The sequence below is a fragment of the Engystomops pustulosus genome, chromosome 6 (genome assembly GCF_040894005.1).
Source record: "Engystomops pustulosus chromosome 6, aEngPut4.maternal, whole genome shotgun sequence".
NCBI classification, from domain to species: Eukaryota; Metazoa; Chordata; class Amphibia; order Anura; family Leptodactylidae; genus Engystomops; species Engystomops pustulosus.
Window position 1 is genome coordinate 160,043,781 of NC_092416.1, and position 12,203 is coordinate 160,055,983.

General features: G+C 45.5%; 1 protein-coding gene across 2 annotated transcripts; it reads right to left on the reverse strand.

Annotated features, from left to right (window-relative positions):
- Window positions 1–5,449: 5,449 nt before the first annotated feature.
- MANBAL (mannosidase beta like) lies at window positions 5,450–11,344 on the reverse strand. Of its 2 annotated transcripts, none has more exons than XM_072112091.1 (3): window positions 11,189–11,344; window positions 7,772–7,935; window positions 5,450–6,568 (listed from the first exon to the last, which is right to left on the reverse strand). In XM_072112091.1, the coding sequence occupies exons 2-3, from the start codon at window positions 7,919–7,921 to the stop codon at window positions 6,461–6,463; spliced, it is 258 nt and encodes an 85-aa protein (XP_071968192.1). In that variant the 5' UTR covers window positions 7,922–7,935; window positions 11,189–11,344; the 3' UTR covers window positions 5,450–6,460. The 2 variants fall into 2 exon arrangements, with proteins under 2 accessions (XP_071968192.1, XP_071968194.1); XM_072112093.1 differs by lacking the exon at window positions 11,189–11,344 and adding an exon at window positions 10,789–10,853.
- Between the last annotated feature and the right edge of the window lie 859 nt (window positions 11,345–12,203).

The following is a 12,203-nucleotide window of genomic DNA, read 5'->3' on the forward strand; positions in this document are numbered from 1 at the left end:
TATAAATAAATATTATTATTTGTGTCCTTCTTTTCCCCTTCCTTTCTTCCTGTATTAAGCAGTTTGTGTAAATCAGTTTCTGTGTTTGTATTGTGTTTCTGCCCTGTATCCACTGATAGCTGGGAGATAAAGGGACCTGAACAAGTGTCTAATAAATTAACTCCTTACAGACAGTCCCTGGATAGTCTAATCTCCTCTCAGAACTGAATCAATGGAAATATTTTCTAGCTACAGATACACTGCTCACTACAGGAAAGGGAAGCAGAAAAAAAAAGTCAGAGAAGCTGCGTTACTCAATGAAGTATAACAATTTTTTACTGTTATCTCTTGCTGTTTTCATTTCTGAAATAAAATTTGCATTCGATGTTTAGTTCATCTTTAATGCAAAAAATTTCATCAGGAAGCCCACACAAGCTTTCCACCACTACTTTTGTTTCTAAATAAAGGAGAGATTATTTAAGGGGGAAGTGTTTTATCCTCCTTGCGTTATTATTCTCACAATATTGCTGTCATTGTGCAAAACAGAGAACAGTAGATTGGTTAATATTTACACAGAGAATATACATCTACTATGTTTTTTTTCCCATTATCCTTATGGACTAGTGGTTTAGTGTCTCAAATAGTAGCCCTAAAACAGTCCCAACTAGAACTGCAGTAAAAAAGACAAACTGTGCTGTTATACTTACCTGCTCCTGGCACCTTCTCCAGTAAAAGAGTAGTACATCCTGGCATTAGTGCGCATGTACCGCTGATCGGTACATTCCCAGCTTCATTGAAGTACTGTGCAGGGAACATGAGATGGGTCCGAAATGCCTCATCAAACTCATTTCTAGGTAAAAATAACTACAGTATTTTGGTTTTTAACCTATTTAAGACCAATGGGGACACATGAATTACTGGTCACATGGACCTATGCGTGGTACCATGTTCCATATCATCCTGATTTGGAGAATTGAAGGGGGTTCAGAACTGCAACAATAATTAAATTATTTAAATGAGTCGCACACTGCTAGGTCTGGTAACAGGTTCCTTAAGGGGTTGTCCCACAAATCAAGTTAGATGCTTTCCATAGTATAGGGCCTAATTTGCTGATTGGTGGCGGTCTCAGTGCGGAGACCTCCACAAATTGATTGAACGAGGCGTCTGATGTACCCCAGTCAGACTCTTGTCACTCCCTGAGATGGTTGGAGCAACAAGATGTGCATGTCCGCGCTTCCACCTTCATCTCTATGGAGCTGATGGAGATTGCTGTGTCCAGTGCTCGGCAACTTCCAACGGCTCCATAGAAATGAATGGGGTGGCCCGGACATGCACAGCCGGCTCATCCGCTCATTTCAGGGAGCAACAAGGGGTCTGACTGGGGTACATCAGACCCCTTGGACCCACTTCTTGTGATTTGTGGAGGTCTCATCACTGAGATCCCCACCGATCAGCAAGTCAGGCCCTATCCCTGTGCAGAATCGGGGATAATTTACAAAACCAACAGCCCCCCTCTGAATCCATGCAACATGGTCATGCATGGACCAGCACTTGAACCACTGCAGTTCCCTTCAAGCCAGGAAGATAGGACCCCCGCTTCCATAACTAGAGGGATTTTCCCCTATACTAGGGCGGCTTGGTCTCCATAATGGTTTTTTAATCTACGCCCCCCCCCCCCACCCCCTAACTCATTGTACCTTGAAAGTGAAACATTAAGCAGGTTTGTTTTTAAATTTCTTGTCTCCAGCATTTCACGCCACTTTTACTAAAGTAAAACAATTTTGCACATCGTTGGAAAATCATTTAACTAAAAGAAATTACCCATAAAATGGTATAATTATCCCAAATCTCTTCTATAATGGATTTATAAGTGGGCTATATAGAAAGAAGTGTAAAAATTAATCGTCAGAGTATTCCCTGGTGGTCACCCTGATGTTATGTTATTTTTTTATTAATGCCATAAGATTTTGCAGAAATAATTTTCTTGGATTATATAAACATGTAACATTTTATTAACGGCAAGCATAGACTAGAGCAGGGGTCGGGAACCTATGGCTCGCGAGCCAGATATGGCTCTTTTGATGGCCGCATCTGGCTCGCAGCCGGGGCTCCAATCCAGGGGCTTAACTACAGCCGCAGCAACTGCTAATATGCCTGCCAAGACCAGGCTGTTGTGCCCCTGGCTGTAGTAATGCCCCTGGATGTAATCGGCAGAGCAGCGCAGGGTCCGCGGGGTTAATTCGGGGGCGGCGCCTCCCTCTCCTTCTCTGCAGCAGTCTCCTCCATGTGTGAGAGGGAGAGGAGGAGACTGTCTGCCTGCAGCCAATCCCGGGGCTGGATGTAGCAGCGCGGGAGATTCATACAGGAGACCAGAGAGCTGCACACTCCGGAGACATGAAGGAGAAGGAGTCAGCAGCCCGGAATCAGCCACAGATAAGTGCTCCCTCCCCCCAGTGTCTCCTCACACTCTGCCTTAACCCCTTAGTGTCCTGTGTGCAGGAGCAGCTAAGAAGCTCCTGAGTGTCCCTTACAGACCCATCTGCATCATCCCCACATATCTTCCCCCACCACTGCATTTCTACATTAATGTGAGGTTATGCAGCAGCTCAGACACGTTGGCATCTGTATAAGGATGTTCTGCAGCGGTTGGCGTCTGTATAGGGATGTTCTGCAGCGGTTGGCGTCTGTATAGGGATGTTCTGCAGCGGTTGGAGTCTGTATGGGGATGTTCTGCAGCGGCTGTCGTCTGTATAGGGATGTACTGCAGCGGTTGGCGTCTGTATAGGGATGTTCTGCAGCGGTTGGCGTCTGTATAGGGATGTTCTGCAGCGGTTGGCGTCTGTATAGGGATGTTCTGCAGCGGTTGGCGTCTGTATAGGGATGTTCTGCAGCGGTTGGCGTCTGTATAGGGATGTTCTGTAGTGGTTGGCGTCTGTATAGGGATGTTCTGCAGCGGCTGTCGTCTGTATAGGGATGTTCTGCATTGGTTGGCGTCTGTATAGGGATGTTCTGCATTGGTTGGCTCATGTATAGGGATGTTCTGCTGCGGTTGGCTCATGTATAGGGATGTTCTGCTGCGGTTGGCTCATGTATAGGGAAGTTCTGCTGCGGTTGGCGTCTGTATGGGTATGTTCTGCAGCGGTTGGCGTCTGTATGGGGATGTTCTGCTGCGGTTGGCTCGTGTATGGGGATGTTCTGCAGCGGTTGGCGTCTGTATAGGGATGTTCTGCAGCGGTTGGCGTCTGTATGGGGATGTTCTGCTGCGGTTGGCTCGTGTATGGGGATGTTCTGCAGCGGTTGGCGTCTGTATAGGGATGTTCTGCAGCGGTTGGCGTCTGTATAGGGATGTTCTGCAGCGGTTGGCGTCTGTATGGGGATGTTCTGCAGCGGTTGGCGTCTGTATGGGGATGTTCTGCTGCGGTTGGCTCATGTATGGGGATGTTCTGCTGCGGTTGGCTCATGTATAGGGACGAGCGCGAATGTAAATGATCTATTTTTTATTTTACAGGGAATTACCATTGTTTTGGTCCAGTGGAAGCTTAGTACGGGGGGGGGGGGGGGGGGACACTCCTTGCTGTACTAATGACTGCTGGAGCCATTGTCCCTTTAAGCATATTGTACGGCTCTTGCAGAATTATATTTTAAAATATGTGGCGCTTATGGCTCTCTCAGCCAAAAAGGTTCCTGACCCCTGGACTAGAGCTATCTGCTCTGTGCTCCAGCTAATGTTTTGGCTTGTCCCATACAAGTGCATTTGGACTGTGACACATTGGGGCATGTTTATATACAAATTCGGACAGTTCACTAAAAGTGCATAACGCTACGTGCGGTGACTCACTGCGCCAGAAATCATGAATGTGTCGCTTCAGGTCCAACAGTTTACCATCTGTTTTGTGGTGCACCTTTAACATGGGGCATGCGTGACAATTTGAAAGTAAAATACGGCGCTCGGAACAAATCAATCGGACCGCCTGATGGCACCCCCCTAATTTGTGTCGCATGGAAGCCAGCACAGCTGCGCCACAAAAGGGTCATGTGCACCACAATCCCAGCGCAGCACTTCTTAAATACCTGTGAAAGCCGTTTTAGCCATGAAAAACGTGCACTGTCCGACTAAAGTGCACAACGCGACCCTTAGTAAATGAGCCCCATAGACTATGTGATGGCTGCATTTTGTGGTCTGAACAGACCTAGAGGACAGGATTTCACTAATCGTATTTATGTATGTAGGAGTCCCTGGATGACAGTTGTGTATGATGCAAGGAGTCTACAGGAACCCCTAGAATCACACATAATAATCAATCATACATAACTATCATAAAGAGACTCCTGTTGCTGAGTCCTTGCAGTCAGCCCATACTCTGCGTTCCCCATACCAGATGCCATATGTACTAAGCTTATCCCCCCCCACCCCGAATTCTTTTTCATTATACATAATGTGCCATCAATAAATAAATTGAAAGGATAAATCCTAAAACTTTATTGCAAGTCTTAGGCAATTGTAGATGTCCAAATCCTCTCATTTAAAAATTATTAACTATGTCTAGTGGATTGGTCTGACCCCACCTGTTTGGGTTCTGTATATTTGGAATGGGGGTCCATTTATTACTAAAAGACTATCAGAGATGGCAGAGAACATGTCTTCTTCTAGCCATTAGATGTGTGACCTGCTCCTCCATCCATATGGTGAACATGAGACGCTTGCAGCCATATATATATGTCCCCCGTAGAGGGCAATAGGGGCACAGAGCGATACGGTACTGCACACGTGTGCCGACTTACCACTCCCTCCTCCGCTCCAGCGTTCTGGATGTATGTCCATGTGAATGTAGCAAAGCTTTCAGACACACAGACAGATGATTGAAGCCATTGATTATTCCCAATAACAGCGATCTATGGAGGAATTGATGTAAGTCCTGAATTTTTTGTTCACTGTCATCATAACTGATGTAACTTGCAGACTGTAAGGTTCGCATGGAAACAATCATTAACCCTGATGATAGATACTTGAGGTTTAAAAATAAGAATTTCCAAGAATTATTTATACAAAGAAAAAAAGCATTAGCAGAAAATTACCATGACAATTCCCAGGCTTCTCTGTACTGTAAGATTACATTGCCTCTATATAAAAACTAGAGTTGTACAAGGTCTCCAGCGTTGTCTTGTACACAATCCCTATGATCTTATCCAATATTAATAGGATATCCTGGTCCAGCTATGTCACCGTGATCACCCACCACCCACCCCTGTGAAAGAGAATGCCCCTATAGGGTCACAAAAACAACTACTTAGAGCTCCATTCCGATGCCATTCACCAATCAATCCTAGGCCATCAACGTAAATTATGTATTGCCCATGGTCCGTAACATTACTACTCCGTGAAGCTATTGCAAGCCTGTGGCCGTACATACGTCTCCCCCGATGGTCGTGTGCATGGGGCCATACCCAAAGATATAACATACAAAATATAAAAAGACAAAAAAAAAAACATTTATTGTTCACAATAATGCATTAAAAAAGAGATATGGAGAGGGATTAAGATGTTGCCATCAGTAAAGACATGACATACACACTAAGGCCAGGTTCACATGATACTCCGGTCTAAACGCATCTGCGTTGGGTAATAGCTTTCTAAACGCAACGTGTGAATACAGCCTAAGGATCCGGTGACAATAGGTCCAATGTAGGGTCAGAACGAGCATCTGATCAGCAATAAACAGGGATCTGTATTAGTTTTCATTGTCCTGTTTCAGGCTACAAAGATGACCGATGCATCTGCAGTAGCTTGTATGACCCAAACATGAAGCATCACAGTGATCCAGAACCACCGGGGGGGTCTACAGTTCTGTGTACACAGCAAGATATGACTACAGAAATGTAGAGCCGCAGTAATGCTGGAACTCACATCACTATAAAAGCTGTAAGATCAGATCCCACAAGCCAAGGTCCCCCCAATACATGCATCAACACACTCAGTTTTTCAGATGCAGTTTTCGATGTCCAAACCAGGAGTAGAGTAAAAAATAGAGGAGGAGTAACTCTTCTAAATGATAAGTCCTCACTCATAGTCCACACCTGCTTTTGGCTTCAAAAACTGCATCTGAACGTGTGGGCGCACCCCAAGACATGCATCTGATAAATTCCCAGCCCAAATATAACCATGTAAGCGGACCCTAAAATAGGCTACAGGACTGCAATACAAGTAAACTAAATTTAAAAATGTCAAGAAGTGGACTATTGATACTACTATTGGTAGCATAAATGATAGCAGGGGTAATAGGAGTATTATTTTCTCCTAAAACCATTGAAAAAGGTGGTTTTAATGTACATTCATGTGAACAGTGACATATCCACACCGATCATCAATCCATCAGCAGAAAACACAACAGGAGGTGTGGGAATATAACTGTAGTGAAGGTCTTTTCAGTTCAGATGTTCAATGAAAAAGGTAAAAATAAAGTTTCTGGTTGTTTCTTCTCTTTCACCGTTTTTTCTTTGTCTCTTTCTTTTGCTTTTTCACCCCTGTCACCGGCGCCATTTTGGGTTTTTTCAACACTTCTGCGTTTTTTAATTCTGGTGTCTCGGTGTCCTGTAGAAGCATTAAGGTAACACTTGTTACTAACACTGATCCCAAACAGGTGAGAAAACAGACCCATAAAATATAAGTTATACTGGAACATATATATATATATATATTCATACAGCTGCACATCATCTCCTGCTCTATAACATGCTGCCTGCAGATAGGACACTGCATACAATCTGCTCCGCCCCTCCTGCTCTATAACCTGATGCCGGAAGATAGGGCACTATGTATAAACTGCTCAGTTTCTCCTGCTCTATAACATGCTGCCTGCAGATAGGACACTGCATACAATCATCCAGAAAAATCAACTGTGAAAATATAAATTGGAGGTGGAGAGTTCAGCACTTAAAGAGAGCTTGCAATTCCACGCACTAAACCACACACAGGTCCTTGTGGACCGGTGGTTTAGAGTCCAGAATCACACGTTATGAGGTTCCTTCAAAAGCGCAATTTAAAAAAAAAACAAAACACTTTTATACTTACCTTCCCTCCCAAACTCCATGTGCTGACGCTCTACTGCAAGTGAAGCTGGAGTGGTACACCCTGGCTTCACTGCACATGCACTGTGGGTATGACGCATGCACAATCGAGCAGGGGACTAATCTTGGGTTCACACAGCATCGTGTGAAGAGGCACAAGGCGGACACAGCTGCAGTTTCCAGTCATATGTGCCTCATCAGACTTGCATCTAGGTACATATAAATGTTTTATATGGGGCTCATTTACAGGCCAATTTGAAACCATAAACCACAGGTCTATATGGATCCGTAGTTGGTTTAGGGTCCCAAATCGGTATGACAGGTCCTCTTTAAATCAGGCTCTCCCTGCTGTGATTGAGATCATGAACCAGACTTTAGAAGAGCCAATTATAATCTCCCTGGATGACAATGTCAATAACAGTCAAGGAGACATTGTTAGGTGGAGAGAGCTTAACTTTGGCACTGAACTCTCACCATCCTTGACTTTACACAACCAATTTAGATCCCACTTCAAAGTTGATTTTCTGGATGATGCCACCACGCTGGACCATGAAAGAAACATGATCTGGAAGTTGTTCAGCTGCTTCACAACATACCGGCAGTGGTTCATCAGATCAATTTCTGCTGACAGGTTCCCTTTAAATGACCCCCATGCAGCCATACTTCCCGAGGCCATTGCAAGAGAATTAGTGTTCAGTACTTAAGACATTTAGCTAGTGGAACTCACCACATCCTGTGACTTGCTCCCGGGAAATATGATGGCCAAAATGCAAATAAGCTGGAAGATTGCTCCACAAAAGAGTCCATAGCGGAGTAAGGTCTCTAGGAAGCTGGGTTCTGGAATGTCAGGTGGTGAGAGATCCAGAGGTTCAGGCATTGTACAATGGACACCTACCAAACACCATAGAGAGATATGGGTTATATTCAGAGTATACATGAAATAATACGCTTTCCTATGACTGTTCATGTATGATTTCTCCATAGGAGGTTTGATAAAAAGGGGTTGTCCCCAATTACTACCACAGATCAGCACATCCCCTTATTCTGCATATAGTAAGAAACTTTTGACCTATTTAAAGGAAATCTACCATTTGTTTTTATGTATTGTGAACCAAACATTCCTTGAAAATGCTGTGGCTACACTGATGAAGAAACATATTTCGTTTAAACCCTGATCAGAGTGATTTTGCTCAAAAAACAAATATAAAATTCAGGAACTTCGGAAAGCTGGGTTGCATGCAGGCTGCCTACATAAACACATTATACGGAGTTTCCTGAACTGTCCAGACAGGACTAATCAACCTGAGCTGGATGACTCATACAGAGCAGCTGGGGGATAGTGCAGCCAGAGGTCGCACTAACATTTTTCCAGAAGGGTAAAAATACTCCTCTCACCATTTTTGAGGAGTATTTTTACCCGAGGAGGAGTATGGAATTTTCAGTAATACACAGCGCACACGACACGACACTCACGCAGCGCACACAACGCACACAACCACGCAGCGCACACAACGCACACAACCACGCAGCGCACGCAGCGCACACACTCACGCAGCGCACGCAGCGCACACACTCACGCAGCGCACGCAGCGCACACACTCACGCAGCGCACACACTCGCGCAGCGCAGCGCACACAACGCGACACTCACGCAGCGCACACAACGCGACACTCACGCAGCGCACACAACGCGACACTCACGCAGCGCACACAACGCGACACTCACGCAGCGCACACAACGCGACACTCACGCAGCGCACACAACGCGACACTCACGCAGCGCACACAACGCGACACTCACGCAGCGCACACAACGCGACACTCACGCAGCGCACACAACGCGACACTCACGCAGCGCACACAACGCGACACTCACGCAGCGCACACAACGCGACACTCACGCAGCGCACACAACGCGACACTCACGCAGCGCACACAACGCGACACTCACGCAGCGCACACAACGCGACACTCACGCAGCGCACACAACGCGACACTCACGCAGCGCACACAACGCGACACTCACGCAGCGCACACAACGCGACACTCACGCAGCGCACACAACGCGACACTCACGCAGCGCACACAACGCGACACTCACGCAGCGCACACTACGCGACACTCACGCAGCGCACACTACGCGACACTCACGCAGCGCACACTACGCGACACTCACGCAGCGCACACTACGCGACACTCACGCAGCGCACACTACGCGACACTCACGCAGCGCACACTACGCGACACTCACGCAGCGCACACTACACTCACACACTACACTCACACACTACACTCACACACTACACTAATCTACACAGCTCACACTACACTCACGCAGCGCACACAACGCGACACTCACGCAGCGCACACAACACGACACTCACGCAGCGCACACAACACGACACTCACGCAGCGCACACAACACGACACTCACGCAGCGCACACAACACGACACTCACGCAGCGCACACAACACGACACTCACGCAGCGCACACTACACTCACACAGCACACACTACACTCACACACTACACTCACACACTACACTAATCTACACAGCTCACACTACACTACACTACACTACACACTACACTACACTCACACAGCACACACTACACTACACTAATCTCACACAGCACACACTACACTACACTCACACAGCACACACTACACTACACTCACACAATACACTACACAATACACTACACTCACACAATACACTACACTCACACAGCACACACTACACTACACTACACTACACTCACACAGAACACTGTACACACTCACCCGGCCTTAAGTCCCGTCGGGATCACGTAAACGCAGGCAGCTGCGGGCAGGTAGGGAGATGGAGCAGGACAGGGAGCAGCAGCCCCGCTGTCCACAGGTCTCCCGGGGCCTGCGCTCTCGCTCCGGAGCGCTGCTGACACAGATCACTGTGTCACGTGTCCCGCTGAGCGGCCCGGCGCGCGCTGTGATCAAGCTACAGACATTTACCTCTTTTGCAGCGCGCGCCGGGCCGCTCAGCCTGCGGGCTACAGGGAATAATTGCCAAGCGTATTTTTATGGCAATTATTTCAGGGGGGAAATGGCGCCTCATCACGCGTCTATGACGCGTGGTGAGGCGTTAATGCGACCTCTGAGTGCAGCAATTGATTACTTCTGCCTGTCAGGCACAACACAGTGATTACATCATTCTCTGGACCAGTGCGTAATTAATGTGAGAGGAGAAATGGCAAAGCAGCCACACAGCCCCATTATCATAATTTTATAATAGTTTTTCAACAAAACCACTCAGCTCAGGGACTAAACAAGATATGTTTCTGTATCAGTGTAGCTACAGCATTCTCAAGGTATGTTTTGTTCATAATGCATCAAATAGATTAACTTTATGGGATATTCACACAGATGAGTCTTGTTTCCGCTTGTTGATATTTTGCACAGAATTTGCATCAGGTAAAAAAAAAAAAATTCTGTATCAGAATATCAGAATCAGTTTTTGACACCGATTTTGGAAACAAATGGGAGTTTCTGTGCAAAATTTGACACTTTGTTTTTCCTGTAGCAAGACTAGAAACCTACAAGCATGAAAAAAAAACAGCTTTGGAATGTTTTTTCTTTTTTCAAAAAATGCAGTGTGAACTAGCCCTATATGGATTGAATGGAGTCTATGGTGGTTTGTAGTGTATGACCAGTATGGCGGAGCGCAGTTTCTTCCATTATGAACATCAGTGAGAACGCTGTCTTACAGCCGACCGCCTCAGATAATAAAGATGTGGCATCAGACAGGTTGGTCTGTGGTCTGGTTACTAAGGCAACTGTACAATGCCTGGGGCCACTCATACAGCTGGTAGTCTGTGACAGTCACACTTTAAGGGTTGTTTCATCTAGTGGTATAAATATATAGGATCACCCATAGCAAATAAAATATACGTACAGTACATTGGTATATATTGGTCCTACAAAAAATACCTAATTATCATATAATCTGCAGAAAATGTAAACATAATAGAGCAGAACTGTAAAGCAATTATAAGGGTAAGATGCCATAGGGCAGCAATGCTAGCAATATGTCCTCACAGTCTATCACTACAACTACACGGCTCCACATTACTATATCACCATATACTCTATTGTTACAGCACTCACAGACAAAAGGCAGCAGCCACCCCAGAATATTCACCAGGAAGAGATTGCACCCCTGCACGGAAATGACGAATTTCTATGGATTAGATTGTAAACGGAGCAGCCATCTTGTCGGTGCTCTTTTCATGCGGGTCAATAACGATTGGTCTTCATAAAAATGGCGGCCGCTCCACAGGGAATATGTTTGGATTGATGTACCTCTTGTAACCAAGATACCTGCGCGGTAACGATGCATAGAAGTGCTGTACATATATTACATGTTGTGTTGCTTCTGTGAGGAGGTTTGCTGGGAGTTGTAGTCCCACTGAATCTTTTACATTATATCAATATCCAGATAGAAAACAGGTTTTTTTTCCTGGAAATCTATAACAGCAAAGAGAGGAACATGTATAACAACAACAAAATATGATAAATGATGATATTATTTATTATTTTATCAATTATTTTGTGCCCCAATGAGCAAATTTTTTTTTGCTGTAATTGAACCAAGGAATATCAATAAAGCTTCATTACAGACACCTTACAGCTGATCATTACAGCCTGGAACTATAGTAACATCCAGAGAGATCACCAGAGGTCACAGTGGGCAGAGGGGTCCGTCTTTAACTAGGAGTTGTCTGTAAGTCGGGTGTCCTTAAGTAGGGGACGGTCTGGACTGGGACAATTTTGCCGAAATAAGTTTGTAGTCGTGTTACACACTGGAGATTCACTAACTTCTAGACATTTTGTCTTACATCAACTGTAAATCTTATTATAAAGACCATTATGATGCAGGACTGCTTAGGTTTTATCATAAAGGGATTGTCCATGACTACAAAAACATGGCTGCTTCCTTTACATCTCCCGCCACATCTGGCCGTGGCTTTTGAAGCGTAGTTCTTTTCTTTGAAGTAAATGGAACCGGAAGAAAGTTGATATTTAGGGAGCGTCCACACGTTCTGTTTTTCAGATACAGTATTTGATGTCCAGGAGTGGAGTGAAAAAAGAAGAGGATCGGCATCTCCCATTTATATCAGTT